This window comes from Seriola lalandi, unplaced genomic scaffold (genome assembly GCF_002814215.2).
Source record: "Seriola lalandi dorsalis isolate HSWRI2012SDOR001 ecotype SW California unplaced genomic scaffold, Sedor1 jcf7180002054559, whole genome shotgun sequence".
Classification (NCBI taxonomy): Eukaryota; Metazoa; Chordata; class Actinopteri; order Carangiformes; family Carangidae; genus Seriola; species Seriola lalandi.
The window spans coordinates 341760-369738 of NW_019525112.1; the positions used below are offsets into that span (position 1 = coordinate 341760).

Below are 27979 nucleotides of genomic sequence, written 5' to 3' on the forward strand. Positions count from 1 at the left end.
ATTGATCAAACAAATTAATTCAAATTAATTCAAGAATTAAACAATAATCTCTGTACATCGATTACAGACTTGCACAGACCTCTGGAGAGATGCTCTGGGTAGATACTAAGTGAAGCAGCAATAATTGTTGGCAGGATACGTTTTGTGGATGTCTGCACTCTTCACCAAACTGACTTTTTCAACTGTATATAAAAATAATTCCCAGTAATATAATTAATTGGACTTGACATGGACCTGGTAAGTGCCAGAAAATTGATGGATGGATTAAGCAATTTCGAAAAATAATTTATCTAATTGAAGTTAATTTAGGTTTTTGCTAAAATAAACTTTTGTGAGTCTTTGCTACTGTGGCTAGTAGTAACAACAGTGTTTGATACAGGTCTGATGGTTCTGACTTTATAACTAATGTTACTGTTTACGACAGGTAAGAAAAAATATTCTAGATGAAATGTAAGACTTAAGGTCTTTTTATTGAGGGAACTGAATTCAATGCTTTAACATTTTTCAGGACTTGCAGACACCATGGTAACGCTGTGAAATCACAGCAGCACAGAACAGGACAACAATTTGTTCAGAAAACTTTATGTAAAAAAAACGTAATAGAAGAATCTTAATACAAAACTTTACTGGAAATATTGGTATTAATAGTTACTGTATAGTGAAAATCAAAAGGTTACATCACTTCTCAGGTGTACAGCTTTTTCTTACAAAAGTAGTACCTGTTCAAACATAATACAAAAATACGAGGTAAGACTGAAGCATCAGAATTGTGCTCTACACATTACAAATCTCAGAGTTCCTTTTATAATAGCAAAGGAAATGGTGGAGTGTATAAACTGAGGTAAACCACATGTACCACCAAATTAATAAATTTTGTAGTTTAACACCAGTTTTTTTTCCTTAACCTCCTAGGACCTGGCGTCCACATATGTGGACCTCACATTTTGGGTTCTCTAGACCACAATACTAACTTTTTCTCAACAAGGGCCTGGTGACCACATGAGGATATTATACTGCCACTCAGTAATCGAAATTTAAAACTAATGTCCTCATATGTGGACATCATTTTTCTCAGGTCCCAATCAGAATAAATAGCAAAGAGAAATTAAAAATGCACGCCATGCAAGAGTTCGGGTCTTAGGAGGTTAAGACAGAACTTGCCCTCTGATTTAACACTGAACACGATTTCTTTTTCAGTGAGTTGACTTTCAGTGACCAATGGTAATTTATTTCCGTCATGTCTTTGCATTGCCCATTTTGTGCACAATATTATGAAATGTGGGCCCTTGCTAATGCATTTTCGTTGATATAACAATCTTGAAATATTAATAATAGTCGGTCTCCAAATGACTAATTTTGGACTTCATTACTTCATGAGTCTGTTTTCTTGTTACCTCATTTGGTCGTCACTACATCACTGCTATTATACAGCTTCGCCTTGGACTGTATCCAAAAACTATGACCAAACAGTAATAATCTCCTTCTCTGACATTAAGCAAGAGTGGTTTCTGTGAGAACAAGTACACACTGTATGTTCAAGTGCAATTACTGTGCATGTCCACAGTCGTACGTAGCAGATCCCTGCTCCTAAAACACAATAAGAAACACACCTTAATCTTTATGTACCTTAATAATACTACAAGTGTTGACAGATTCTGTTGATATGGTGAAGCTCAGGGCTGGGCAATACATAGATGGACTGTATCACTGTAATAACTTTGAATTTCAATACACAAGTTCATTTTCAAAATGTGCCTGTTTCCTAAACCAAATAATTCCTATTCATTCCTATGTGCTTGAACTTACAGCCAATTTAGTAGACCTGCAGTGATTAGTTGACTAATCGATTAGCTGATCGATATAAAATTAATTGTTGGCTATTCTGATACTCAACTAATGATTTGTCATTATTGGATGGTTCTAACTTCTCAGATGTGAAGACTTGATGCTTGATGTCGTACATACAGTAATAATAAACTGAATATCTTTGGCTTTTGGACTGTTGGTCAGACAAAACAAGACATTTGAAGACGTTATTTTGTGCTGTGGTAAATTATAATGGGCCTTTTTTTTTCCTATTTTCTGGGCTGAAAATCTGGGCTTGAAACAGACTTTTCTTACTGTAACTAAGAAGACCTTTTGAAAGGGATCTGGTAGCAGTGTTTTGAGTCCTTTGGAAGATAGAAATGACTGTATTCTTTCTTACTGCCCAGCCTTAATGAGGTGTGTGTTCTTGTCATTTCCATGGACATACAATAACAATAATATATAGTAGTAAACAATTTACTACAACATTCAGACCATTTAGGTTACAGTAGTTAAGTCTTCCTGTGTGATAACATACAAAAGCTTGCAAAGATTGGTGTGCACTTTGTGTGGTCCATCATATTGGAATGAATAATGTGCCTCTTCCTGTTTCCTAATAATTTCAAGTATGGGGTACCCATGTGTAACAAGACTTCATAATGTGTACCAAGGAGCAGGAAAAGCTCCAATCTGAAAGGTCTCATATAAAACAGTGTTAAGGGTGCGAAACCCTTACAGTTCAGCAATAATAACGGTGTATGGTCTAAGAACGTCCAACAAGTTACCAGACCGGCTGTGTTCAGGCTGGTTTCTCCTCCACATCCTGCTCTTCTTCATCTCTGTCGTCTTTGACGATCCCTTCATCGATACTCTCCAGCCTCAGTCTCTGTCCATCCAGGTATCTGGGTCTCGGTGCTGCCCTGGTCGTGAACAGTCCCGCTGGCAGTGCCAGACCGTCCCCAAACAGAGTGAGTTTAGCGTCACTCTCTATAGCCTTCGCCAGGCAGGAGGCAAAAGAGTCGAGAGATTTGTGTACCTCTGCGTGGACTTGGACTGAGGATGTGTTGGTGTTTTCAGCTGAGGAGGAAATTGTAGATACTGAATTATTTGTGAGGTATATTAGACAAATGCTACAGTAAACAAATCTTATGTTTCGTGTGATTTGTTTTATAGCTTGCTGACCACAAACTCTTTTTTTTTTTCAAGCCCCCTGTGAGTATGAACTCTCTCCTCTCTAATCTTTTGTGGAGCAGGGAAATGACAGATACCTTTGGAATGCTCCACCTGGTCTTCAAACGTGACTGAGCTCCTCCTCTTCCCTGATGGATTTCCGTGCTGCTGTGGTTGGGAGGAGCCGTCAATGGAGTTATCCAGCAGCATCACATCTGTACCTGCAGGCGAAACAAAAAACCGTGGGGAAGTGAAAGAGGTACCTCACAAAAAACTCAAAGTGTAAAAGGAAATATCCTCCTCATAGCTCTGATAGCCAGAAATGTACACAATGAGTCGGACAATTACACATTTCTTAGAGTTACACATGACGTTACTTGCCCAATTTACGCCAGCCTCAAATGAAAACATGAGCTGTGAAACAGGAATGTGAGGCTGACAGTAACAAAGCTGTGGAAGTATGACGCAATAGGGTGAGTAAGATCATCTGCCAGCCTTTCAAGACCCCATGTTTACAACTTAATCTGATGTTCAAGTTAAGATCAACAGTTGGGTTTTAAAAAGCAGGATAGGCACAGTTTAACAGCAGGAATGAAAAGATTTGTCAAGAAACATTCAACTTCTGCTGGTGATACTACCAGCAGTCCTTTAGCAAATATAAGGACAACCCAAGAAGTTGATGATTAGCAGTAAATATAATTGAACAGTGGGTTGTAGTGCTTTAGTGATTATTCAATGATTTATTATTCAAAAGAAATAATCTAGAAAATCTGATAAATAAATTCAATGTTCAAGTAAATTATAAAGGAAATTATCAAACTGTCTCGTTTCAGCTTCTCAAATGTGGGAATTTGTTGTTTTTCATTGTTTTATATAATTTATATAATATATAATGTATTTGAGTTTTGGATTGTTGGTTGGTCCAGACAAGCTTTTTAATAGGATGCCACTTTGGGCTCAGAGGAATTGTAGTAGGCCTTTTCCCTCTGTAATATCTAAACATTTCATCTATAAAAGTCAAATGTCAAGAAAATTTGAATAAGATTTACACCAACACGATTTCCAGTCACACCATCAAACCTCTTTCTGCCTGGTCTGTGTTGGGTTAGCAATATGTAATGAAAATATCACATGAAACTACAATTACAAGAGAATATGTTGATCAAAAACCATGACAGAAAAAAAAAATGTGATTCACATTTTAACTATAATTGTGCAGCTCTAAAATGAGAGTAGGTATGTAGTATATACTGTGCAGATTTAGTGTATAGGATGGATTTAGGACACACAGAGGGAGTCTTTTCTAAATCCCTGTGCTTCCTGTGTGCAACACTTACATGAGTCCTGAGTGAAACTGAAGCCAGTATCTCCTGTGCTGCTGCCAGGGGCTAACAGATGCCCTCCACCCGCCAGCATGGCAGTCAGGTGTGGGGACATACCCAAGTCTGAAAGAACACCAGAAAGCTCTTGTCATACAAACTCACACATACAACACACAAAATCATGACAGCACAGGACTGTAAATCTAAGCAGGCTGTGTAAACAGTACAAAAACATTTATACAGGCATATTCTATAAATAAGAAGCTTAGCTTTGTTGTCCTTGTTTTGGCTGTCTATTTGCTGAACATTGTTTTTGGTACTGTGTGTAGCACATTGAGAGCCACCAAAGTCCCAATCCGTATATTTGTAAAAATGCTTGGCTAATAAAACTGATTTTGACTTTTGGACACCGACTTCACATTTTAACATAAAGAGGTCAGAAATCCAGGAACAGAGATATGCCAACATTCCCATTCATACCGATCAGCATGGAAAACGTTTCCCACCTGTGATTCTGTTGGAGATGCTGAACAGTCGGGACGTCCTTTGTCGAGTGGCAAACGACTCTCTGTAGTAGCGGTCTCCAAAGCACATCCCCAACAGCTCCTTCCTCACCGTTTTATTCCACAGACCATAGATGAGCGGGTGGCACACGGCGCTGCAGAAGGAAAGCCATGCTACCAGAGTCTCCAGCCCCTCAGAAACACTCCCCTGTCCCAACAAAGCCTCAGTACACACCACACCAACATACGGCCCCCAGGTCATGAGGAAGGTGCCTATCACCACTAAGATGGTGACGAAGGCCTTGCACTGGCTCCCTGCGTACACAAGGCTCCGCCGGCTTCCATTAGAGGAAGTTGAGGTGCTGGAGTTCTTACGTCCGTTCCTCTGAGCTCCACTAGAATCGTCCTGAGCCACGATGACGGTTCCACAGTGTACTTTACGAGCTTTCATGCGGGCGACGCGGAAAATGACACCGTAGCAGGCCAGCATGATGAAGAATGGGGGAAGGATGCACCACGCGACCCAAAACGCTGTGTAGCTCGGCTCTCTGTGCCAAGACGCAACACAGGTCCACTTGAAGCAGTCAAACTCGAAGGAGGACCAGCCGAACAGAGGAGGCAGACAGCCCACCAGAGAGTGTAACCACACGTAGGCGATGACCACGACCGCCCGGTTTCCTGTGATCTTCATGGGGTAGATCATTGGGTAGAGCACTGCGTAATACCTGTTGCAGCAAGAGAGGAAAGCAGTGAGGGAACAGTCAATAAGGGAAACATAACACCTTTCTCAAGGGAGCCTTCTGGTCCAACCAATACAGAGACTGCTCAGATTTGTGTGTGTGATACAGAGACTAAAGGCGGCATTACCCCCCCCAACAAAGCTGTAAAGTCTTTTCTGAAAAGCTGCATACAGAGGAGAAAGAGAGGGGCTTGGCAGAAGAACAACAACATGCACTGTAATCAAAAATTCCCAAAGGTGCTCGGGGTAATTAGGATAGCAGTGAGAACAGTGAGGACTGTATGCTACAAGGAAAATTTTATTTAAAATTTTTACAGCCCGCTGTGATCCCTGACAACAATATATTTTAAATAAGGTGGTGTTAAATGTTATTCCGACAAACTTTTAAGTGCAATGTGTCTCGATAAAAAGTCTTAATTAGGGTTGTAACCTAGGTTTATTTTCATTGTTTATTAATTTGTTGATTTTTTTTTTGTTGTTGGTTCTTTTTCTAAATGATAGATTAATCCTTTGGTGAATAACTGTTTCTCCAGGGGGTGTCTTCAATTTTCCTGCTTTGTTGAACAAGCAATCCAAAACCCAAAGAGATTAAATTTATGGTGATATACTTGAAAGATGAATCAAATCATTATTGTTGACAATATTTGATAAAAATAAATCTTTTAATCAAATATTTGATTTTAAGTTGTGTTATTTTCTGGCACACTCTTTTTTTTAAAGGGGCTGGGTATAGTTTTACATTTTTTGATGCCAATATGAACCCTATTTACAGTATTGATAACAAAAGATACATTTTATACATTGGCATCTCATCGAATATAAAAATTTTCTCCTTTCCCAAATGCATGTTTAATTTTGTCTTAACTCAAAACAGCCATACAAGAACTTTGTCTAAATGAAATACAGTCTTCAATTACCTAAATTATTATTTCACTCTTTAAGTATCAAATCAATTAATAAGCAAACAAACCTAAGAATCTATTCAAACACCTAATTCCAACTTTCATTACTTTTGTCGATACTAGAGACACATTTTGGTTGGTGCTTAGAAAGTTAAGTTTTATCCTCAACCCTATTTCTTGAAATTTTCTGTGACTTAAAAAAAAAATTAAAAAGGGGTTTAGTTTGCTGATTAGCTATGTACGTGTCGGCACTTTTATTTGTGTATCAGTTTCTTATTTCTAAAAATAGGAATTAATGGAAATAATCTCAGCTCTGCAGATGAATGGTGCATTCATATCAGTGGACATTTGAAGTTACTTTGTGTAAGCCTGTCTAATGCTTGTCACTTGAGCTGGGAAAATCTCCAGAAAAATACTATGACCTAAGTGTGTGGCTGACTAATCTTATTTTACAAGGCTACAGACTGACCTTAAAGGGAAACACACCAAACATTTAACTTTTCTCATTTGTGAACAAGAATAGTTCCAGAGCCAGGAATAACAGAAAAATGTCAAATCTCTTATTAACTGAAAAAGGTTGACTAAGAACAGCAGCATCAAAATGTGGAGATGCTTTGTAATTGTACTGAGGTAAAGACACAGTTCGCATTTACTAAAAAAAATATGTGCTCTGCTCCCAGAAAATGGAAAAATACCTATTTATTGGCTTTTATAACAGGTTTTTTTTTTTTTCTCACAAAAGCTGTTAACGTTTGTCACTCAGTGAAAGATATCACTGCACGAGGAATGAAAGCACAGACTAAATATTTTGTTGTTCACTTTCATACCAACTGTGACGGACATAATCATGCTCCTGCTAATCTCATCAAGATGTTTTGTCACCAAAAACGGTTTGCAAAGAATTTTATTTAACAAAACGGCTTCAAAAAACTAAATGAATGCAAATTCAACTCATTTGATTGTAACGAAAAAGAAATCTCACCAAGGCCTGTACTTTAGTTTTTAAAAAAGCACATCTTTTTGTATGTGGGGTCCTCTGCTTCAGTAGCTCATTCTAAAATTTCACCACGCTAGTTACATCTGAGTAAAATATCCACTCTCCCCAATAGATACTGTTGTATGCAAATGTTTGCCACCATTACTGTTCAATATTTTCTGTTTTTTAAGTTCATGAAATAAAAAGCAGCATGTCTTAACATTTGAAGAACGGCTCATTTTTTAAATGTCTGTTGCTGTATTTACTGCTGTATATGTAAAATACTGCTGTATTTATTTCACTCTCAATACTGTTGTATTTATTATCACCCATGAAAATGCTTCTCCACTGACAACAAATACTGGGCCACATTTGCAAAAACAGCACTGTCACTCTTTTTTAGCTACAATGGAACAAATGTGTTGTATTTAAGAGGTCAAACATTCCTTCTTAGCAACACGCTGCCTCACACTCACTAACATGTTGAAGCTTCCTAATACAACCACAATCTGATAACAGTGGCCAATGATCAGCTGTTCTGGTGATAGCGTTTAACTGCAATGCTCATGGGTATGGGAACAAATTATGGTAAGAGAAATGTACCTATATAACCCTTAAGCCACTGCTTTCTCTGCATAAAAATAGTCAATTCTGTTTTAAGTTTGAATTTAAAGTTGTATCAATCAGAATTTCTATATTCACAATGTATCAGATGAGTAATGCATCATGTTCAATGTGAGAGAAGGCATTTGTAGTGAGAATTATCACCCAACTCTGCAATTCCCCTCTGCTTTTATTTTGGTTTTACAGCCTGCAACTTTACTGCTGTGGTTCAGTGAAAAGCCTCTAATAAATCAACAGTACACTACCTCCCCAACACCAAGTGGCAAACAGACCAAATTAACCACTAGCAATTAGCAAGCATTTAGCAGCTGTAGATTCACATATTTTAGTTTGATAAAGACCAAAATGGAGCTTAAAGGAAAGTGACTATGCATTAATACAGGTTTAAGGACACAACATTCACTTGCTACTACTCTACATGACTGATAATGATTATCCAGGTGCCTACAATCATTATTCAGCACTAACCTGTCAATGGCGATAGCTCCAAGTGTGAGCATACTGGCAGAGCTGATGAGCAGGTAGAGCAGGGCAGTGAAGTTGCACCATACCACCCCAAACACCCACTCTCTCTTTGCCGAGCTCACGGCCACGAACGGCAGCACCAGCATTGACAGCAGCAGATTGGACAGGGTCAGGCTGAACACAAACTTGTTGCTGGGTGTGAGCAGATAAGGCCTGCGATAGAGGGTGGCCACAATCAAGAGGTTCCCCAGGCAGGCGAGGAGCGTGATGGTCACAATGGAGACTGACTCCAGGGCAGCCAGACCCTCACCATTCCCCACCACGGTGCAGTTCCTACTGGTGTTCATGGTGAGAGACTGGGCCACTGGACAGGTGAAGGAATGGTAGGCGTCTGTTAAGGAGAAGACATGGTTAGAAAAAAAAATGATGAAAGAATATACATTTAGCACTGCTAAAATTTCTGTTAAAATGGTGGTGGTGGGCAGGGGGGCAACAATATGCAGAAAACACTGGTATAGTAATTTAATGCATGTCTGTGGATTATCTGTCAGATTTATAAACAAAACATAGATTAGTTTATGAGCCATTAGTATAAATTAAATTACCCACACCATAAAGTTGTTTAAATCATCTCTAACTAGAAACTTAAAATAATCAAGTTATTGTTTTTTTATTGACTCAACAATTAATCAATAATTAAAATATGTTGATCAGCTGTCATTTAATCGACAAATTGTTGCAACCCTTATAATATGTTATATCAATGACAACAGGAGATAATGTTTCTGTACTTAGTCACATTTTGAATGCTGGACTTTTGCTTGTATTTGAGCTTTTTACATTGTTGTATTGCTACTTTAATTTAGTAAAGGATCTGACTGTACTCCTCCTGGCACTGGTTTTAATTTTCTCCATCCTCTTAAGTTAAGCAGAGGACATGTAACAGGGTCACTACTTATTCACAAGCTTTACACCTCAATTTAAGCGCCTGGAGGCTGAAAATCCTCACTAATAAATCGCCTGTGATCGGTGAAAATGTGTCTAAACGCTCTAACGCTAGCTTCTTTAGTTAACATTATTTTTGCTGCATATCTGTTGCCATCTCTCAGCACGGTTGAAATTAACTTTTTGGAGTGAGTAGGTAGCAATAAAAGTGAACTTTAAAACACAGTCTATAGCGACATCTTAGCTTTTTGTACAGCTCACTGCCGATAATACAAACTTTATAAAAGTGTAATTGCCGCACTGTGACTACCGCTCGCTAGCAGTAACGCTAGCTAAAACAACAACCGTTAGTTAGCCTTGGTTAGCTAAAACTTTCTCCCATTGTCCCCCCCGAAAACACAGCCACTTATCCCTCCTTACCTGCTTTGGCTTGGCTCCGTGGCTCCACATTTTCTCATCCGCGGTGACAAAACGTCCATATTATTTGTCTGTTTTCAAACTCCGATCCAATAACTGATCTAAGCCTGAGAAATCTCTTGAAAGACCTCCCCTGACATCGTGAAGTTTAGTAACGTTTGAGCCGAATCACAGACGGCCAGCTGCGGCTGCAATGGCGTCCTCCTCCCACCTCCGCTTCAGCCCCGTCTCCCAGCAGACTCCTCCAGCGTGTGGGTGGTCGCCGAGGGGAGCTGCCTTGTTTTCACATCGGCATTGTGACTGTGATTTCGAGTGTAGCATGTAATGGCAGTGCACGTAATGTGTGTGCTTTTTCATCATCATTACACTGGATGGGCTGGAAAAACCATACAATACATTTTTATCCAACTTCGGGTGCAACATGCAGTGTAACCGTCTGTACTCATGTTTACAAAAACTAGCTCAATGCATGCATGTGTAATTATTTAATACAAAGCTGGTCGGTTTTGTGAATGAAGCATCATGTTTGTCCGGCTGGACCACCCACATGGATCAAAGCTTCCCGCACATAAGCGTCATCTTCCGTTATCCAATGGGAACCGGGACGGTACCGACTCCGCCCGTTTGATGGCGCAGTTTGCCTGCATGTGACACCATGAAACAAACTGTGCTGAGGTCTAAAGGAGATAAATAGGAGCATGAATATTTTAGTGGTCCTCAATGCACTGCAATAAAAAAAAAAGGCAAATAGAAAAAAAATCACAAAAAAATGAAGTTCACCGATTTGACAGCACGTGTGCAGCATTAAGAAAAACACCCAGTTGGCAGTTTATTGGGCACATAGGCCTACAGCTAAAAATAATGAGGTCTAACACAGATGTCCTGCAATAAATCCCACCCATCAAGGTCAAAATGTTCCGTTTTTACTGAGATTTTAGAGATATGTTCATTTAACTGTAGGATCATTACAGCAGCTGTAGTTTGTGGTGTTACTGCCCTCATTGATATAAATGGGGTGGAGAAAATAAAAACACCTCTCCAAGTTTCAGTATTTGACTGCGTTTTCTGTATTTGGTTGTGGTTTTTGTGCATTTTTGTCAAATTGGAGAATGTTTTCTTAATTTGCTTGTGTTTTGTCCGTTTCCATGTTTTCACAAGTAGAAGTTTGTTGACTGTAGAATATGAAAGTAACCATCAAAGTCCCAAACACTGCAACAAAGATGATTGATTATTTATTATTATTTTCTCCTGATTAATAAACTGATTGTTTGGTTTGTAAAATATCAGGAAATGGTGAAAAATCCTCATTACAATTACCCAAAGTCCAAAGTGACAACTTCACAATGCTTGTTTTTGTCCAACCAAAGGTCCAAACCTCAAAATTATTAAAATCCAATTGAATTATTAAAAGGAAAAACAGCAAATCCTCACGTTTGAGAACAAGGAAAAATACCTAAATGATTATCAAAGTAGTTGTTGAGTGGTTTAATCTAGTCTTACTGAAGTAGAATTAAGTGTGTATAACTGGATTAAAAAGCAGGGACATACCACCCTAAATGACTTGTTCCAGACTATGGACTGAAATGATGTATCGCCTGTGATACCTTTAACGTAGTAGTTTGTGAACTACAATTTGATTCCATCGTTGTTCCATCATTTAGCACATCATAAGGGACACAACTCAGAGGCAGCTTTTCAAATGCAGAGAGCATGATGTAAACAGTACATGTATACATTCATACTTAAAAAATTACATAAAAAACATGTGTAACCATATGACATGGAATCAATCCTTTAACACAATGTTCATTTTGCTTTAAGATATGTATGTGTCCCTTATTAAGCCCATTTGCTAAGTGTAAATATTTTATATTATTGCCAACCCTAGTTTAAAGTTTTGTAACAATCCATGGTTACACAACAACAACTGCACAGAAAATGCAGTAGTGATCATGCAATGCTACTTTTATGAAGGGGGGGGGGTCCAAAAAACTCCACTGTAATTGTCGTAAATAAGCTAAAACACGTAGTAAAAAAACTGTGGTACAGGTATGGTCAGCTTGGGCTGATTTCTCATACAAGTTGTTGGAGAATGTTGTAAAGTCAATAAGATGTTAAACAAGATGAAGAAAGGATCCGTAAAATTTTCCTTTTCAGTGACACACATCTAACAAAGCCATTTCCACTGTAAACCTCATGCTCACCACAATCCTCGCTCTCAATAACAGTAAATGTAGAATGTAAACAGATAACTTCGCATGGCAACAGTCTCGTACTGTGAGACAAGGAAAACAATGCCATCTGTGCTCTAAGTGAGAAAGTGAATTAAACTATGTAAACAGTTACTTTGGGGTAACCCATCTAGTCTTGTGGTGGTGCTATAAATGGGTGAAATCAGCCCCTAGTGCAGAGGCACCCTGCAGTCTGACTGTGACATCATGTGACAGTATGTAATGACAACACAAGTAAAACGCCTCCTTAAGACCTGAAATTAAAACTTTAGCATGGGGGTCTGTGGAGTGTAGTCAGTCAGAAGAGAGACCATCAGACCCTGAAAGAGAGGAGAGATGTGCTGATTAATACCCTGCACATGATAGAGGCTAAGACCATTCTGACAGGATCAAAAGAAACAGCGTTTCATCTCACCATGATTGTCCACTTCCTATTCTCAGCCTCAGGGAAGACGAGGGAGCGGGAGGAGTAGAACACCTGGTCATCCACCTCCTCCATTTTACGTGGGAGACAATGCAGGAAGGTCCAGTCTGGTTTGGCCACACTTCCTGTCTGTAATAAACCAGAACCAAAATATGGAGTTGTTGATGAATGTGTCTTAATTAAGTGTGTGGAAACACTTGGTGGCATAACACAAGAAGAAAAGAAACCAATGTGCAATCACTGTACATGCTCTACTGAGTCATTTTGGCTTTTATTCCCTTTAATATTGTTTAGAATTGATTTTTAAACATAGTGCCAGAAATACTGCAATCTATAATTTTTATTGCCAAAAATAAGTACTGTGGATCTTCCATTTAATACCACCCTGTCAGTTTTGTGCATATAATAATGTAGTGTGCAAAGCATCTTATAAAAGTGCATCTAGTTTTATTTTAACCTGGTTTCCTTATTTATATGTTGGATGAAGTCTGCAATTAGTGTTAAGACTAGTTTACCATACAGACAGTTTGCAGAAGGTTAAATGCTTCACCTTCACTTAAAGCCAGTGTATAATAATACTATAATAAGATCCTTCTTTACCTGCATTGTGATCTGGTAACCATGAAAGTCTTTGAGCCTCTTTTTCTTCTCCTCCTCCTGTCCCATGCTGACCCAGGTGTCAGTGACTAAGACATTGCTGCCATGGGCGGCCTCCATCGGGTCAGAGGTCAGAACAAGCTGAGTTCCATACTGAGACAAAATGCAATGCCATATTTAAGTCCTTTGACAATAGGTCTGTTTGTAATAATGCCACCTGAAGAGGATCTCACCTCTTTGGAAAGTCTCTGTGCCTCCTGAATAACGCTCTTCTCTGGCTCATACCCCTGCGAATGAAGATACAGTTTTAGCGTCGTTTCTCATTAGGAATACTGATGCACCTTACACTACAGAACCACAAGTTTCTCAAGCATCTCCTCTAACAAGACTGCGGAGGTGAGACGCCCACGGTCGACTATATGCATCTATACCTGCAAACTACAATAAAAGGGTCACGTGCAAATGAGTGTAAAAAGAGGCAAACCTTTGGTGTAGCAATCTTCAGGTGAACTCCCAATTTGGCGGCAGTCATCATGAAGGAGTGGAGGACGTTGTTGCCATCTCCAATCCAGCTCACTGTTAATCCACTGAGGGACCCATAATGCTCCTGGAACAGAATGCTAGTAATTCAGAAAAACCCCTTGTCATTATCATTTGCTGGATGAAAATTCTAGTAAACTGAAGGGTTGCAATACCTGTAAAGTGAGGAAATCAGCCAGAATCTGGATTGGGTGGTAGAGGTCAGACAGACCATTGATGATGGGGATGGAGGCCTCCTTATCCAGCTCCTCCAGCGTGGAGTGGCTGTACACTCGTGCCAAGACAATATCACAGAGTCCTGAGAGAACCCTGTGGAGGAAGAGATTACATGTACCCATAAGGCCGGGGTTCATAAACTGAATCAGGGGGGAATATCTGCTTGGAAAGACTGTCATTTCTCTTCAAAAATTACTGCAGCAGTGAACAGTGCCAGAAGCTTGTTGTCGACCTAAAAAGCTCATCGGTATGTCTATGGGTAAAACACATTTGTTCAAATTTCCTTGGACAAACAAAGATCTGTCCGAGACAGTTTATGTACAACAGGTATCCAAAAACTGGATTGATCATTGCTATATGTTACATACTGTATTTCTCTAAGTGAAATCATAATTATAAGACTCACCTAGCTGTGTCTGTGCTGCTCTCATTCACTCCCAGGTGGATGTCCTGGGAGGTGAGGAAACAGGGGTGTCCACCCAGCAAAGCAAAACCTGGAATTATGATATTAAGGCAACTTTAATTCCCCTTAAAGCAAAGCAATGCTTGAAAAAGGCATAAATATTTAAATCAAATAAGCATTCAGCAATGCAAAATGTTGAGAGGGTGACAGTGCAGGGAAAAAGAGGAGTAAAAGACGAGCTGTTCGGAGGCAGAGTGCTTTGTTCCAGGGATGCACTCAGAGTTGCCTTTCAGCAGTTCTTTTGTGTCCATATTAACAATGACTTTCAGGAGTGGTATCAGCCGAGCTAACAGTATGAGGATACATTTTTATGGGAGTGCTATGTAAATGTAATAATGGAGGCCCCCCCATGTTTGTGTAAACTTATAACACTTGGAAACTGACTTGTGTCTTTATACATTTTGCCTGCAGTGACAGACCTCCATTATTATCCATGTTAATGTTTAACTGAGCCGCATGGCACACACCAGTGTAGATGTATATATGTATAAACTGACACCTGTCTCTGTGGACATTCTTGTTCTGGTGCTCCTCTTCTCAAATATCATCGCAATCGACTTTCCTTGCAGGAGAGGAAGATACTGAAATAGACATGATAGTTAGTTTCCTTAACTGGCCCACAAAGAGGCTGCACAGTCAAGCTGAAGACACTTAACAAATGGACACTGAGCTTAGCATTACGTAGCTAAAGTAAAATACCTGTTTTTCATGCTTGATCCGATGTTTTAGATCCCCCGACACCCACAGCAGCCTCTTGATTTCATCTGAGCTGAAATCTTTCAACGTGAGACAACTGCGACCCTTTAAACTCACAGGGCCAAGGGAAGCAGCTCCAATGCTGAAGGCATAATGGAAACAGTATTATGACATGATTTCATTGCTGACAGAAATTGACCACTCATTATGCTAATAATGAAATGAAGTTCTGTGGAGTTTCTTACCTAAACCCTCGTGTCGAACAGTTGTGTAAAGTTTTCAAACATTTGAAAACTGGCCTGTTTGCAGATAATAGTTTAGCAAACATTGCACCTCAAAATGGAAATCCAATGGAAGGGTAATGTGTGAATATTTCATCAGAGAGAAAACAACTTTCCCTCGCTGCCACCCAGTCCCACCTTAAACATATGCAGCCGGGAGCGTAGAGGACAACCAACCGGCAGCGTGGCTGCAGCTGACGTCACCGCATGACGCAGAAGCGAGGCGTGGCTTCACTCATGGGCTTCATTCAGTACTAGCTACGTGTTTGTTTGTTTTGGCTATAAACTTTATTACCATTTGAGATTTTTAATTAGAGTAAAACAAAATGCCTAAAACCAGAAACACCTAGAAATGCGGTTGCTAGGGAACAAATACAGCAAGCACTCATGAATCTGTTTCGGTCACATCGCAATCCCTCGGCAAACAATCGTTTGTACCTGTTATCCAGCAGATAGTTAAATCTTTAAAATGGATTTCTTAATCTCACAGAAGTAACCAGTATTTTCGTGATACAAATGTTTGCGAAACTAACGTTTGAATCCATTATTTCCACAGACTAGCTCTACCGTAAACTGTAAATAAAGATTGCTGTACTCTGTCTGGAAGGGCAGGCTCGGTCATGTACTTTGTGGAAATGTTGGATTTAAACGTTGTTTTCGCCCCCGAGTAGTCATTTTATCATACCGGGCGGATAGAAAACATCTGTGAGGTCTAAAATACAATTAAGCAAACAACATGCCGCTGGAAAATAGGTAAAAATAGTAACAATCCTCTTTCTTCTTACGGTTTGCGAATGGGACTTTTAAACGAGCAATCACAACAGTGATAATGTCGCGTTCAGGTTATGCCGTTTAAAAGAACTACGGACACTGGCTGTAAAAGTAAAATAAAAAGATGAAAACTACTACAACAGATGCAGCTAATTTCATAGGATCTACACATTGTTTGTTTGTATCTGGATTTACTTACAAATACGCAACACAACAAAAGTAGCCAGTTTAGGCTGTTTATTAGCACTAGGGTTAACCACGTGGGAATAATGACCGAACGCTGTAAATGACTGTTTTTTCCCATTCTGCCGCATTGCGTGAACGCAGCATAAGGTCATAAACGGGCTGTATTACGGTGAATCTGTAGGCGCATTGATAAACTTGTAAAACGGTCACAGATAAACGTTTAGATATTTAACGGTTGCCTTTGACTATTAGAAACTTAAAATCATGCTTTTAAGAACATGTTTTGTTTTCCCTCTAATGTGTTTTGTTATTCCAAACTAATTACGCCATCAAAATGCTTGTCTGCCCACTAGGTACACCTGAAAGCCAAGATATAAATATTTATCACCTGTAATTGCTTCATAGTTAGAATAAGGACAGCTAGCTTAGCAACTCCTTTACCAAGTCCTGCCCCTCCCTGACTTGTACTTGATCTGCCGGTGTGTCAGCATCGAGCTACACGGCAAAGGTGAGGAGGTGTGAGGGGGATAGCGGTGGAGATGACGGGTCAGACCGATGTGGATATACCTGGTGAGTGTACTTTCTACACATTGTTATAGGCGATATAGACTTCAGCTTTATGTATGGTCCTTTAAACCTTCCCATTCAACTAATGGCATGTGTGTGTGTATGGTAAACCTGTTGCTATTTCTGTCAGGCTGACAGCAGGTTGGGTTGGGATTTAGCCGGTGTTAAATCAGAGAGCAGTAAGTTAGAGTTGCCTTGCCTGCATCGTGTATTACTCATGTGAAGACTGTTTCAACATGCATCACCCATTTCTCATCAGAAACAGGAGCCCTCTTCACATTTGGAAAGAGCAGCTTTGCAAACAACGTGCCCAGTATATTCTGGGTGAAGAATGACCATCCAGTGCATATATCCTGTGGCTCTGAGCATACTGCTGTTATCACAGGTACACACACTACACTATATGCATAATTCTTACCATATTCACTATTGGAATAAGTCTATTTTTTTTTCCTGCAGCCAAGTCACACTTCCATGTCTGTAAATGATTGTGCAGGAAATGGGAGGCTGCTCATGTTTGGTGCTAATACCTGGGGCCAACTCGGGCTGGGATTCAAGCCAGCTGCCAGTAAACCTGCCTCTGTGAAAGGTACTCTACATCAGAGTTTATAACTAGTAGTATTAGTATAAATTAGTATATTTATATACTACTATAGTATAATTAGTATATGTTGGATATTTTCTAAATTGATTCTTTAATTATCTGGTCAGATAAAAAAGGGAACAGGCCCAAGCTGAGATTTGTAAATCCGTTGTTTTGCCTGACTAACAGTCCAACAATATACAGTTGACCTATGACAAAAGCAGCAAAACTTTACAACAGGCCACCTGAAATCTGGTATTTGGTATTTTTAGCTGAGATAAATGAGTGAAACTGTGAATCAGTTATCAAAATATTTGCTGATGAATTTGTTGTCATTTGATTGATAAATGAATTGACTAATTATTGTTTTTTTTTGTAATAACAGTAACCCTGTATTTCCTTTTTTTTTAGCCTTAAAGTCCGAGAAGGTGAAGCTTGTAGCTTGTGGGAGAGATCACACGATTGTCTGCACATGTGAGATGACAAACAATATTTATGTGACAGATGTTTCTGTGGACACAGAACAGTGGTGTCCTGAGGTTGATCTTGTATTGAACTAGGTTTTGTATATTTTTAGGGCAAGGTAGTGTGTATGGTGCTGGCAGAAACCAGGAGGGGCAGCTTGGTTTGGGCCACTGCAACAACACTACATCCTTTCACCTGCTGCATCCCTTCTGTGACCATGCACCAATCAGCATGCTTTCTGCAGGGTGCAACACCTCCGCTGCCTTAACAGGTTCAAACAGTCACAAGTAATAATGTAATAAGTGTCTCTGTGGTCTAAGGTGCAAACTGTGTGTGTGTGTGTGTTTCATAATCCTGTTTCTGTGTGTTGGTTAGAGGATGGGAGGCTGTTCATGTGGGGAGACAACTCTGTGGGTCAGATTGGTTTAGGGGACGAGGGATTTGCAGCAGAACCCAGAGAGGTGAATGTTGGAGAAGCGGTGATATGGGTCTCCTGTGGGTACCACCACTCAGCATTTGTTACAGGTACAACACAGTCCAATCAAACACAGCACATGACTCACTCTTCAGTTAAATATTTTATTCTGTCAAACAATTTCTGAAGCACATGCAAAACAATTAAAAGGAAGAGGCTGTTAGACGTTCGGACAGCCACAGTACAAAGAAATGGTCAGCTTACCTTGAGAAATACACTTGCACTTTTTAACATAATGTGCCCCTGTGGTGTTGGATATTGTTGCACAACTACAGGTGGATCCTTGCGTATTTCGGCTCTTTGTTATATTTGTATTTTTATATTTGTACGGTGAATTGTTTGTGTGTACTTGTATTTGCAAATTAGCTCACTCCAAGTAAGGATGAATAATTAATACAAAATAATACGTAGCCTTCAGATATCTTTAACATGATTCATTGTGGTGAGAATATTGTGTTGGCTTTCAGTGGATGGAGATCTCTACACGTTTGGTGAGAGTGCAAATGGTCGGCTTGGTCTCCAGGCAGAGCAGTTTGCCAACCACAGAGTCCCTCAGCGGGTGCAAGGGATTCTGGGTCGTGTCACCCAGGTGTCCTGTGGAGGGGAGCACACTGTGGCACTTACAGGTAGGTTAACAATATAAAGCCTATGTTCCAGAAAAAGACACTATCACACAAATATCTCACCTGTTAATCAGTGGTGGAAGAAGAATTGAGATCTTTTACTTAAGTTAAAGTAGTGATTCCACAAAGTAGATACTCATTTATAAATAAAACCACAGCATTTAAAGTTTTATCAAAGAAAAAGCAAATTATTACCTAAATGTGATTTAAAATACTATTTTACATGATGATCATATTGTGTTTACTGTCATGTATTCTGTTCATTACTGTCAGTAATTAATTACTGTCTAATCAGTAAAGTCTGTTTCTCTGTGTATGTTTTCTGTGCCAGAGGAGAACGTGTACACATTTGGCAGGGGTCAGTACGGTCAGCTGGGCCATGGGACATTTCTGTTTGAAGTTGATTTGCCAAAACCGCTGGAGCACTTTTCTAACAGCAGCATCAGAAACATCATCTGTGGAGAAAACCACACTGTTGTGATCACAAGTAAGCTATCTCTGAAGATTACTCCAGTCATTGCAATAGTATTTATGTAGTAGCATGTTCACCATTGTGGTTGTTCATGCATGTTTTGTATACTATACATAGCAAACACACCAAAAAGTCATGGAAGGCATATGTTTTTTCAAGGCTACTGAATAATGTGTTTTTTTTAATGAATGGGGCTGCTGATTCAGTTACAGCCTTTTATCTTGTACATAGTTTCAGATCTTAAAAACACCAGCCAGTCTGCCTCGCTACATTCTTGGCCCAATCAAAGAAACCCGTACAATAGTCACACAGCAGTTTAGGACTGAATCTACTTATCTGTTCTCTTGTTTGGATATCTGTATGTTTTTTTTTTTTTTTTTGGTTAATCAGTCAATTGTTTTGCTTTATAAGCTGCAAGAAAATAGTGAGAAAATGGCAAACAAATTCCCAGAGCCAATGGTGTGGCCTTATTTTTGTTTTGACAACAAATAATGAAAAGCAGCATATCTTTTCATTTTAAAAACTAAAACCAGCATGTTTGACATTTTTGCCCGATAAATTGCTTAAACAATTAATAATTTATCAAAAATCTTTGTTAATTACTCAGTTAACTAATTCATTAAGCTACTAACCATTTTAGCACTACAACAGTTACATGACGATTACACCCAAGTCGTGCAACTTTAAAACCTTATTCAATGTATTTTTCCTCCTCCGCAGACAGTGGGCTGCTCTACACGTTTGGTGATGGTCGTCATGGGAAACTGGGGTTAGGGGAGGAGAACTTCATCAACCAGTTCAGCCCAACACTAAACACACGGTTTCTCAAGTACAAAGTTCAGTTAGTAAGTGAACGTGATGAAGGGGGTTAAGGCCGGCACAGCATGTTGTCCAATAGTCACGTGGTTTCATGCCTAGCTCCACCTGTGTGCATGTCCTTTATATCCTTTAGCAAAACAATAAACCCCCAAACTCTTCAGCTTAAGTTGCTGTATACGTGCAGTCCACCTCCTAAGTGGTATGTCCCGTATGTTTGAAAGTAAATAAGTATAAATGGGTGGGAGAGCAGATTAGAGGAAATACATAGTACATAATAATTAACTGTAATGAGTGTGTTTTTTGATCTTTCCCTATGTTCAGGTGTCCTGTGGAAGTAACCACATGCTGGTCCTGGCTGAACCTAGACCACCAGAGAGCCCAGACGTGGTGCCAGAGAAGGATATCACAATCAGTGACAACTTTTTGGAGTCAAGCCACACAGAAATTCTCAACCTGTTCGACAGGTTGATTGATCCAACTGCACTTGTCCCACTCTCCGCCCTCGCTGCTCGAGCCCGGCACAGAGAAAAAGTAAGAACCTGCTCCTTTGAGTCTTATCTTCCAAACATAACCAGGTTCTTATAAGTCTTCCAGAACTAAATAGTCATTAACTTAAAATGTTAGCAGCTGTGTACATGGTCGAACTTCAGAGTATCTGCAGGTCTCAGTAAGCAGGCAGCGGTTTGGAGAAGTTACAAACCTATAAACTAAAAGTAGGATTGTTGCAACAATGGATTGTGTGTGCAGGAGGTTGTTTGAACTTGTGGAGTTTCAGTCTGAACCATTAGACCTCGCAAAAACCTAAATATACTGACGATTATTTTCATCATCAGTCTGCTGATTAAATTCTTGATTAATAAATTGGTCTACAAAAAATTGACAGTGTATATATGTATATCCTACAGCACAAGGTGACATCTTCAAATGTCTTGTTTTGTTCAACTAAAAGAGCAATACCCCCAAATAGTTCTTGGTTATTTTGATTTTGATTTACCTAATTGATTAATTGACTAATAGGTGCAACTTTGAAATGTACTAGCTGGCTAACCCTTCCATCCATTTTATGCCACTTATCCGTGTCCGGATCACTTTAATTTAATTAATTATATCATCGGCAATTATTATAATATGTTGCTGTGAAGCACTGATATAATATTGCCCCCCACTAGTTTTCCATCACACTTTCAAACTTTGGCTGATATGATTGTGAGACAGGTATTAAAAGGTCTTGAAGAGTCTTAAATTTAACTTGAACCATGCACATCGTCTTAGCGTCAGACAGTTGTAATCATTGTTTAACTCCAGTAGGGAGCAGTGTTGCACCAACAAGTGGCTTAACTGTAAGGCCACTATGTAACTGGTTGGGCTCCATAGATGTGATTTAAACCTCATTCTCAGTAATGTTTTTGCTGTTGTCTTTCAGGAAAGCTCTGTGGAGCTGTTTGGGGAGATGTTTCAGAACCTCCCACGTCTAAATTCTGGCTTCCTCAACACCTCCTGGCAAATGTCTAGAAATATCCTAACCCCCGAAACACTTTCAAAGGACATTACTACCCCTTCATCATCTCCCAAACCCCTATCAGAGATAACACCAAGCCCACCGTTCTCGCCCAGATCTCTGTGCAAATCCCCTCAGAGTCCATTTTTGTCCTCAAAGCCATCGAGCCCACATTCTCAATCATCAAACAAGTTTCAGAACAAAGCCTCCAGCTTTACCTCCTCTAAGTCTCAATCCAAAGAGTTGCCCTCTTCTTTACTATCGCCAAAATCTAAAACTAAACGTAACGCAAACATCCCAGTCTCCCCAAAAAAGACTGCAAAAAATAGATTACAACATGTGGCAACTGCTGAAAAGGCCTTAATTGAAAGATTGTCATCTCCTGTACCACCTAAAGAGCCCTGTAGCCCCACTAGACCCCCCACTTACTTTCCCAGTGAACATCTCAGAGAGAACGAGCATCCTGCCTCCGCAAAAACAGGTATGTTGATTACTTTCCTGGAGTGTCTGTTGTAGCCAGTGCTGAGCTGAGTTTATCTTGGAAATCCTTGAAGAAAATCTATTAAAAAGACAGATATTGTTGTGTACAGCAGTTTAACCAACTCCTGTCTGTTCTTTCAGAGGGAGAAACTGTGCAGAGGCAGATGATCACCCAAGATGTGGAGGAGAACAAAGTCGACTCTGACTTTTTGCCAAATAAGGTGAGAGAAAAAGTAAATTTTAAAAGCTCCCTGTGCAGTGATTTGACTTTGATAGAAGACAGAAATACTGCACTATATTGTCCATAGACTCATAAACATAGCGTCAGTTAGATGTTATTTTCCTCTTTAGGCTTCTTGGCTGCGGTCTAGATTATGTGTACTCCAGGGCAGGAAGCAGCAATGTTGAGCACTCGCTGACTTTTCCAGGAAATGTGCATAGCTCAGCATACATACTGCATGTGTGTGTGTGGAGAAGTTTTCCACTTATTACAACACTGAGGTAAAATATGAAGTGGAATTTGGTGTTTTGTTCTCTCATTTTTTCACACTGATTTGCCCCCCCCCCCCAATAATGTCTGTAAGGAATCTCCTCTAAACAGATTGAGATATTTGGATTGCTTCTGCTAATACACAAATGTGCTTGTGCTCCACCCTCAGATATACAAACATACACACACATACACATATGCAATGCTTTGGAAAAGTTGGCCGGAAATTTGCCACATCTCATCAGTGTTTCCACAGCCAAGGATGAAGCAAGCTGTGAAGCAGTCTCCTACGTTGTAGTGTGTCATAGCACAATATGTGGTGCTCAGTAACTCATTCCTGCCCTAGTTGTAGTGTTGTATGTGCGTTTGTGTGCAGTGGTGGAAGATATATTCAGGGCCTTTACGTAAATGTACTTAGTATTTACTTTCCACCGCTTTCACGTGTTTGCTTCCATGTGTTTGGGCATTAATGCGTCACAGAGAATAATCTACAGGTACGTTTGAACGCCTTATGGTGCATGAAAGGGTGATTAAATAACACCCGACTGACCTCCACTTAACCAGTCTATTTTTCTTCAGTGCAAATGGAAAAAATAAGGATTTCCTGATTATTTCTCCACCATCACCATGGTTTTCTCCCACCCACATCTGTATTTAAATCTGATGACAGATTTGTTGATGACTGATTTGTTACGTGTGCCCACCATGCATATGTCCAATGATATTCTTGGTATTACCGTCAAGATCTACCCAGACCCCATAAAAAGCCATCATTTTCCATATGCTTCAAGATATTTTTCTGTTTCAAATTATACTGTGCAAAAATGTATCAAATGTATTTGTTGTTGCATACATACTGATGTATATTTACAGTTATATTCAAAAGATCTTTTTAACCATTGTTAATGGATTAGATCTATACCTACAAAAACTACTGAAACATAGATGTATCTCATAATAGTTTTATTCTCTCAATGTACTATAAGATGAAATTTGGCAGTAAAACACATACAACACTAAATGCCATAATTACATATGCAGTCATATTGATTGCAGGTCTGCTGCTGTGCTTGTACAACCTCTCTTTCTTATTACTGTTTGGCGTATGACCTTTTTCTGCCGGTTTTATTTTTATTTTTACATCTTACTACATCCCTATTTTCTCTTTGATTTATTCCAGGAACAGAAAAAGGGCAGAGCTCTTAGAAGAGCTAAAGAAGAGGCCAAGGCATTTGCCGAACAGCTCCAGTCTAACGGGAAGACAGACCAGAGTTCTCACAAGGCCTTACCCACAGAGTTCCTGAAAGGGTCCAGGTCCTCAAAGAAAGAAGTGTCTGCATCAAAGGGCACAAAGAAAAACCCAAAGATCACATCCAAAGGAAAAGAGAACATTACCAAGCAGTCCAGTAAAATCATAACTCAAGAAGACAAACACGTTCAAAAGGAACTCTCCCATTTTAAATCACCAAAACATGACAAGAGCAAACTATCAGAGCTGAGCCCACAAACTCCACAATCTGTTTGGAAGACACTGACCGGAGCACAACAGAGACTGACTGAAGTGAAGAAAAAAGACAGGAAAAATAGAAATTTGCAAGAAGGTAATACAAATCAAGAGGATGTGAAAGACAGCTCTTTAAATAAAGATTTGATAGGCACACCAAAAAGGGAGGAAACTAAATCATCAACCTTGAACAAGACATCTCCTGTTTTTAAGGCCACGAAAGGAAATGAAATAACCAGCTTATCTGTCCAAAGTGGAAGTTCTACATCCGCAGAAAATGCTGCAGAGGAAGACACCAATCATTCACAAATCCAGGTTAAAAAAGCAGACGTTAAATCGACTTCAACAAAAGATCTGCACAAGGTTAAATCTGCACCAGGAAAAGGTCAAACTAAAACGCTAAATGTTAAATCATCACACGTGAAAAAAGAAAGCACACCTGTCATACCGCTTGCTCAAGCTGAAACTACGAAATCCCTAAGTGTGATATCTACACCTGTGAAAGTCAAAGGGAAGACACAACAGGTCAAATCCACACCAGTCAAAGATCAAAGTGAACATACCCCAGTTAAAAGTAGAGGCAAAGGAAAAGGAGCAGACATTGAGTTAAACACAGTTAAAAAAACGAGAGGTACACCTGCAGATCAGCAGAAGTTACCTGATGACAGTAAAAAAGTAAAGGACACAAAGAAAGCAAAGGAATCTAAACTGAAAGCAAAGACAAAGCCAGTGGGAGAAGAAGGAGAGATCAAAGTTAAAGGTGAAGCTGATGCAGACACTAAAGATAACACAAAAGCCAAGTCGTGGAGTAATAAGACTGAATCTCCACAGCAGGATACACCTATTGAAGTGCTGTGTAACCCAATTTCCTCACAAAGCCCTCAGAGAACTGAAGTTTCCGTAAGAGGTGCCCAATCCCTGCAAGGCTCTGAACCTGCTGATACGCATCTGCTTGTTTCTCAGAGAGACAAAGAGGAAACTCAGAGCGTGACTGAGGAAGAACCAAGGTGGGGGGAAATACTGAGTAACGCAGCCTCTATTCTTCCCGCTGTTGGGATGGCAGGTGCAGCTTTGGGGGTTCTTAGTGAGGCAGTGACAAGTGTACAGGGTTTCCAGTCCGAAGGAGACACAACTATCTCTACACCATCCAAAACATCCAGTCGAGCGAAGCAATTCGCGAAGCAGAGTGCGATTATGCAGCCTTCTTTCTCCTCGACATTGTCACGTCTGTCTTCAACAGAATCATCAAATCCATTAGAAGAAAACTCAGGGAAAGATGCTCAAGTCAGTGTCCTATCAGAGTCTGAGAATGCAGTTCAAGAAGAAGAAAGTAATGACACCACTCGTGATCAGTCAGAACAGGAGGCGGCAAAAAGTGACATGTCCGAGCAGGTCGAGGATGAGGACATTTCACAAACAGAGCACAGCGGCACAGACATGGAAATTTCACAGAAAGAACATGAAGAAGAGGAGGATGAAGATGAGAAAAGCTCCAAGGTCTCCAGTCAAGATGTGGGAGAAGAAACAGATACTGAAGATGAGGAGAAGGAGAGTGGAAGCGACGTGGAGGACAAAGAGGAAGAAGAGGAGGGAGCTGACAGTAGCAGTGACAAAGAGGATGAAGAGGAGAGTGTTTCTGGAGAGGGTGAGGAAGAGCGAGATAATGAATCAGAGGAGGAAGAAGGTGAAGAGAAAACAAGCTCCAGCAGTGAGGAGGATGATGAAGGAAGTGAGAAGAGCGATGCTACAGAATCTGAAGGGGGAAAAGAAGAGGAAGAAGAAAGCAGTGAGGAGACAGGTGAAGGAGGGAGTGACTCTGAAGCAGCAGAGGAAGAGGAAGAGGGAAGTAAAAGTGAAGAGTCCAGTGAAGAAGAGAGTAAAGAGGAAGAGGATGAAAGTGAGGCGAGTGAGGATGAAGAGGATGAAAGTGGTGAAGAGTCGGGGAGTGCAGCTAGCAGCAAGAGCGAAGAGTCGGAAGCAGAGGAGGAGGACAGAGAGGGAAGTGACTCTGCAGAGTCTGCAAAAAGTGAAGAAGAGGAAGACAAAGAAGAAGAAGAAGAAAATGAGGTTGACGAAGAGGAAGAGGGTGAAACTGAGGATCAAAAAGATGATCAAGATTCTACTGAAAGTGAGGAGGATGAGGAGAAAGACTCAGATGAAGATGAAGAAACAAATGAGAGTGAGGGAGAGGAAGATGATGATGATAAACAGGATGAAACAAGTGTTGAGAATGAGGAAGAGGAGATGTTAGGTGAGGGGGAAAGTGAGAAAGATACAGAGGCAAAGGATGATGAGGATGAGGGGCAAGCTGATGAAGACACTGCAGAGGAGGAAGAAAATGAGGGTGAGGAGGAAGATGAGGAGGAGGAGGATGAGACGGTAGAGGAGGAAGAAAATGAGGGTGAGGAGGAGGAGGATGAGACAGTAGAGGAGGAAGAAAATGAGGGTGAGGAGGAGGAAGATGAGACTGCAGAGGAGGAAGAAAATGACGGTGAGGAGGAGGAAGATGAGACTGCAGAGGAGGAAGAAAATGAGGGTGAAGAGGAGGAAGATGAGATCGCAGGGGAGGAAGAAAATGAGGGTGAGGAGGAGGAAGATGAGATCGCGGAGGAGGAAGAAAATGAGGGTGAAGAGGAGGAAGATGAGATCGCGGAGGAGGAAGAAAATGAGGGTGAGGAGGAGGAAGATGAGATCGCAGAGGAGGAAGAAAATGAGGGTGAGGAGGAGGAGGGAAAAGAGGAGGTTACAGGGGTAGAAGAAGAGGAGGGTGAAGAAGAGGGTGAGGAAGAAGTTGCAGAGGAGGAAGAAGGTGAGTCGGAAGCGAGTGCAGGTGAGGAGAAAAGTATGGAAGCTAATGAGAAGACCGTGGTAGGGACTGAAGAGGAGGAAGGGGATGAGGAAGAAGAGGAGGAGGATGAAACAAAGATTACACCGAAAACAGAGACAAGACTCAAAAATCAGAGAGAAGAGAGAACACTGGAACAAACTCAAGAAAAGAAACGTCTTGATTCTGAGGAAAATGAAGATGAGGGTGAGGAGGAGAGTAATGAAGCGGGAGAGGAGACGGGTGAGGAGGAAGAAGAGGAAGCAGAGGACGATACAAAAGTGGAGGATGAAGAGGAGGAAGATGAAGAAGGAGCGGAGGAAGAGGAGGAAGGAGAGGAGGAGGAAGAAAAAGAAGAAGCGGAGGAAGAGGAAGAGGAAGAAGAAGAAGAAGAAGAGGGAGATGAAGAGGAAGAAGAGGAAGAAGAGGAAAAAGTAAAATCAACAAAAACAAAGAAAGAGGACGCACAGAAACTGCCTCCTAAAGCTGCTCCCCCAGACACAAAAGAGAGACAGCAGAGAGAAACACCCAAACCAGCACCGAGGACGAAGCAGAGAGCTGCAGGGGAGAAGAAACCAGATGAGTCCCAGCAGTTCTGGAACAATGTACTGCCACAGTATCTGGACCTGCAGTGACGTTACCGCACATTGTGTAATTGAAAGGACAAACTGTCTCATTGTCTCAAGAAAGAGCTGCACACTGAGTCAGACTCAAAGTGTCAGCTATGTTTCAGTACATTTTTCTTATTGTCAACAAAATGCATCGGTCTATCTCTCCATACATTATGACGTCATTTTTTAACTTATCATTATGAAGTAAATGTTGACTGCGCTACATAATGGGAGAGGGGGTTAAGTGAGTGACTTTATACCATTAAATCCATTAAATCAGTAAGTAACAAACCC

The 27979-nt window shown here is 40.3% G+C and overlaps 3 protein-coding genes across 3 annotated transcripts; 1 reads left to right on the top strand and 2 right to left on the bottom strand.

Moving 5' to 3' along the window:
* Positions 1-453: 453 nt before the first annotated feature.
* gpr161b (G protein-coupled receptor 161b) lies at positions 454-10104 on the bottom strand. The gene is made up of 6 exons (XM_023415911.2): positions 9873-10104; positions 8511-8898; positions 4805-5526; positions 4314-4421; positions 3075-3197; positions 454-2883 (listed from the first exon to the last, which is right to left on the bottom strand). The coding sequence occupies exons 2-6, from the start codon at positions 8852-8854 to the stop codon at positions 2606-2608; spliced, it is 1575 nt and encodes a 524-aa protein (XP_023271679.1). The 5' UTR covers positions 8855-8898; positions 9873-10104; the 3' UTR covers positions 454-2605.
* A 984-nt stretch (positions 10105-11088) lies between these two features.
* otc (ornithine transcarbamylase) lies at positions 11089-15676 on the bottom strand. Its single transcript, XM_023415787.2, has 10 exons — positions 15282-15676; positions 15040-15178; positions 14840-14921; positions 14284-14371; positions 13817-13970; positions 13606-13728; positions 13355-13408; positions 13125-13274; positions 12516-12653; positions 11089-12420 (listed from the first exon to the last, which is right to left on the bottom strand). Exons 1-10 carry the CDS (start codon positions 15362-15364, stop codon positions 12361-12363), a joined length of 1071 nt encoding a protein of 356 aa, XP_023271555.1. The 5' UTR covers positions 15365-15676; the 3' UTR covers positions 11089-12360.
* Positions 15677-16813: 1137 nt separating this feature from the next.
* On the top strand, positions 16814-27976 carry rpgra (retinitis pigmentosa GTPase regulator a). Its single transcript, XM_087176477.1, has 13 exons — positions 16814-16844; positions 17101-17226; positions 17338-17430; positions 17836-17898; positions 18002-18160; positions 18265-18414; positions 18832-18990; positions 19319-19474; positions 20180-20304; positions 20600-20809; positions 21702-22257; positions 22398-22477; positions 23927-27976. Exons 1-13 carry the CDS (start codon positions 16814-16816, stop codon positions 27707-27709), a joined length of 5691 nt encoding a protein of 1896 aa, XP_087032603.1. The 3' UTR covers positions 27710-27976.
* Positions 27977-27979: the final 3 nt, after the last annotated feature.

What these genes read in the sequence shown, in the direction of transcription:
- gpr161b (XM_023415911.2), bottom strand. Translation starts at nt 8,854, where the DNA reads ATGAACACCAGTAGGAACTGCACCGTGGTGGGGAATGGTGAGGGTCTG. An exon ending in GGAGCTATCGCCATTGACAG is followed by an intron (nt 5,527 to 8,510) that starts GTTAGTGCTGAA and finishes TTGCTGCAACAG; the next exon opens with GTATTACGCAGTGCTCTACC. An exon ending in CATCTCCAACAGAATCACAG is followed by an intron (nt 4,422 to 4,804) that starts GTGGGAAACGTT and finishes GTGTTCTTTCAG; the next exon opens with ACTTGGGTATGTCCCCACAC.
- otc (XM_023415787.2), bottom strand. Translation starts at nt 15,364, where the DNA reads ATGTTTGCTAAACTATTATCTGCAAACAGGCCAGTTTTCAAATGTTTG. An exon ending in CACAGAGACTTTCCAAAGAG is followed by an intron (nt 13,275 to 13,354) that starts GTGAGATCCTCT and finishes ATTTTGTCTCAG; the next exon opens with TATGGAACTCAGCTTGTTCT. An exon ending in ATAGGAAGTGGACAATCATG is followed by an intron (nt 12,421 to 12,515) that starts GTGAGATGAAAC and finishes CCTCTCTTTCAG; the next exon opens with GGTCTGATGGTCTCTCTTCT.
- rpgra (XM_087176477.1), top strand. Translation starts at nt 16,814, where the DNA reads ATGACGGGTCAGACCGATGTGGATATACCTG. An exon ending in CCACACTGTTGTGATCACAA is followed by an intron (nt 19,475 to 20,179) that starts GTAAGCTATCTC and finishes CCTCCTCCGCAG; the next exon opens with ACAGTGGGCTGCTCTACACG. An exon ending in CTGACTTTTTGCCAAATAAG is followed by an intron (nt 22,478 to 23,926) that starts GTGAGAGAAAAA and finishes GATTTATTCCAG; the next exon opens with GAACAGAAAAAGGGCAGAGC.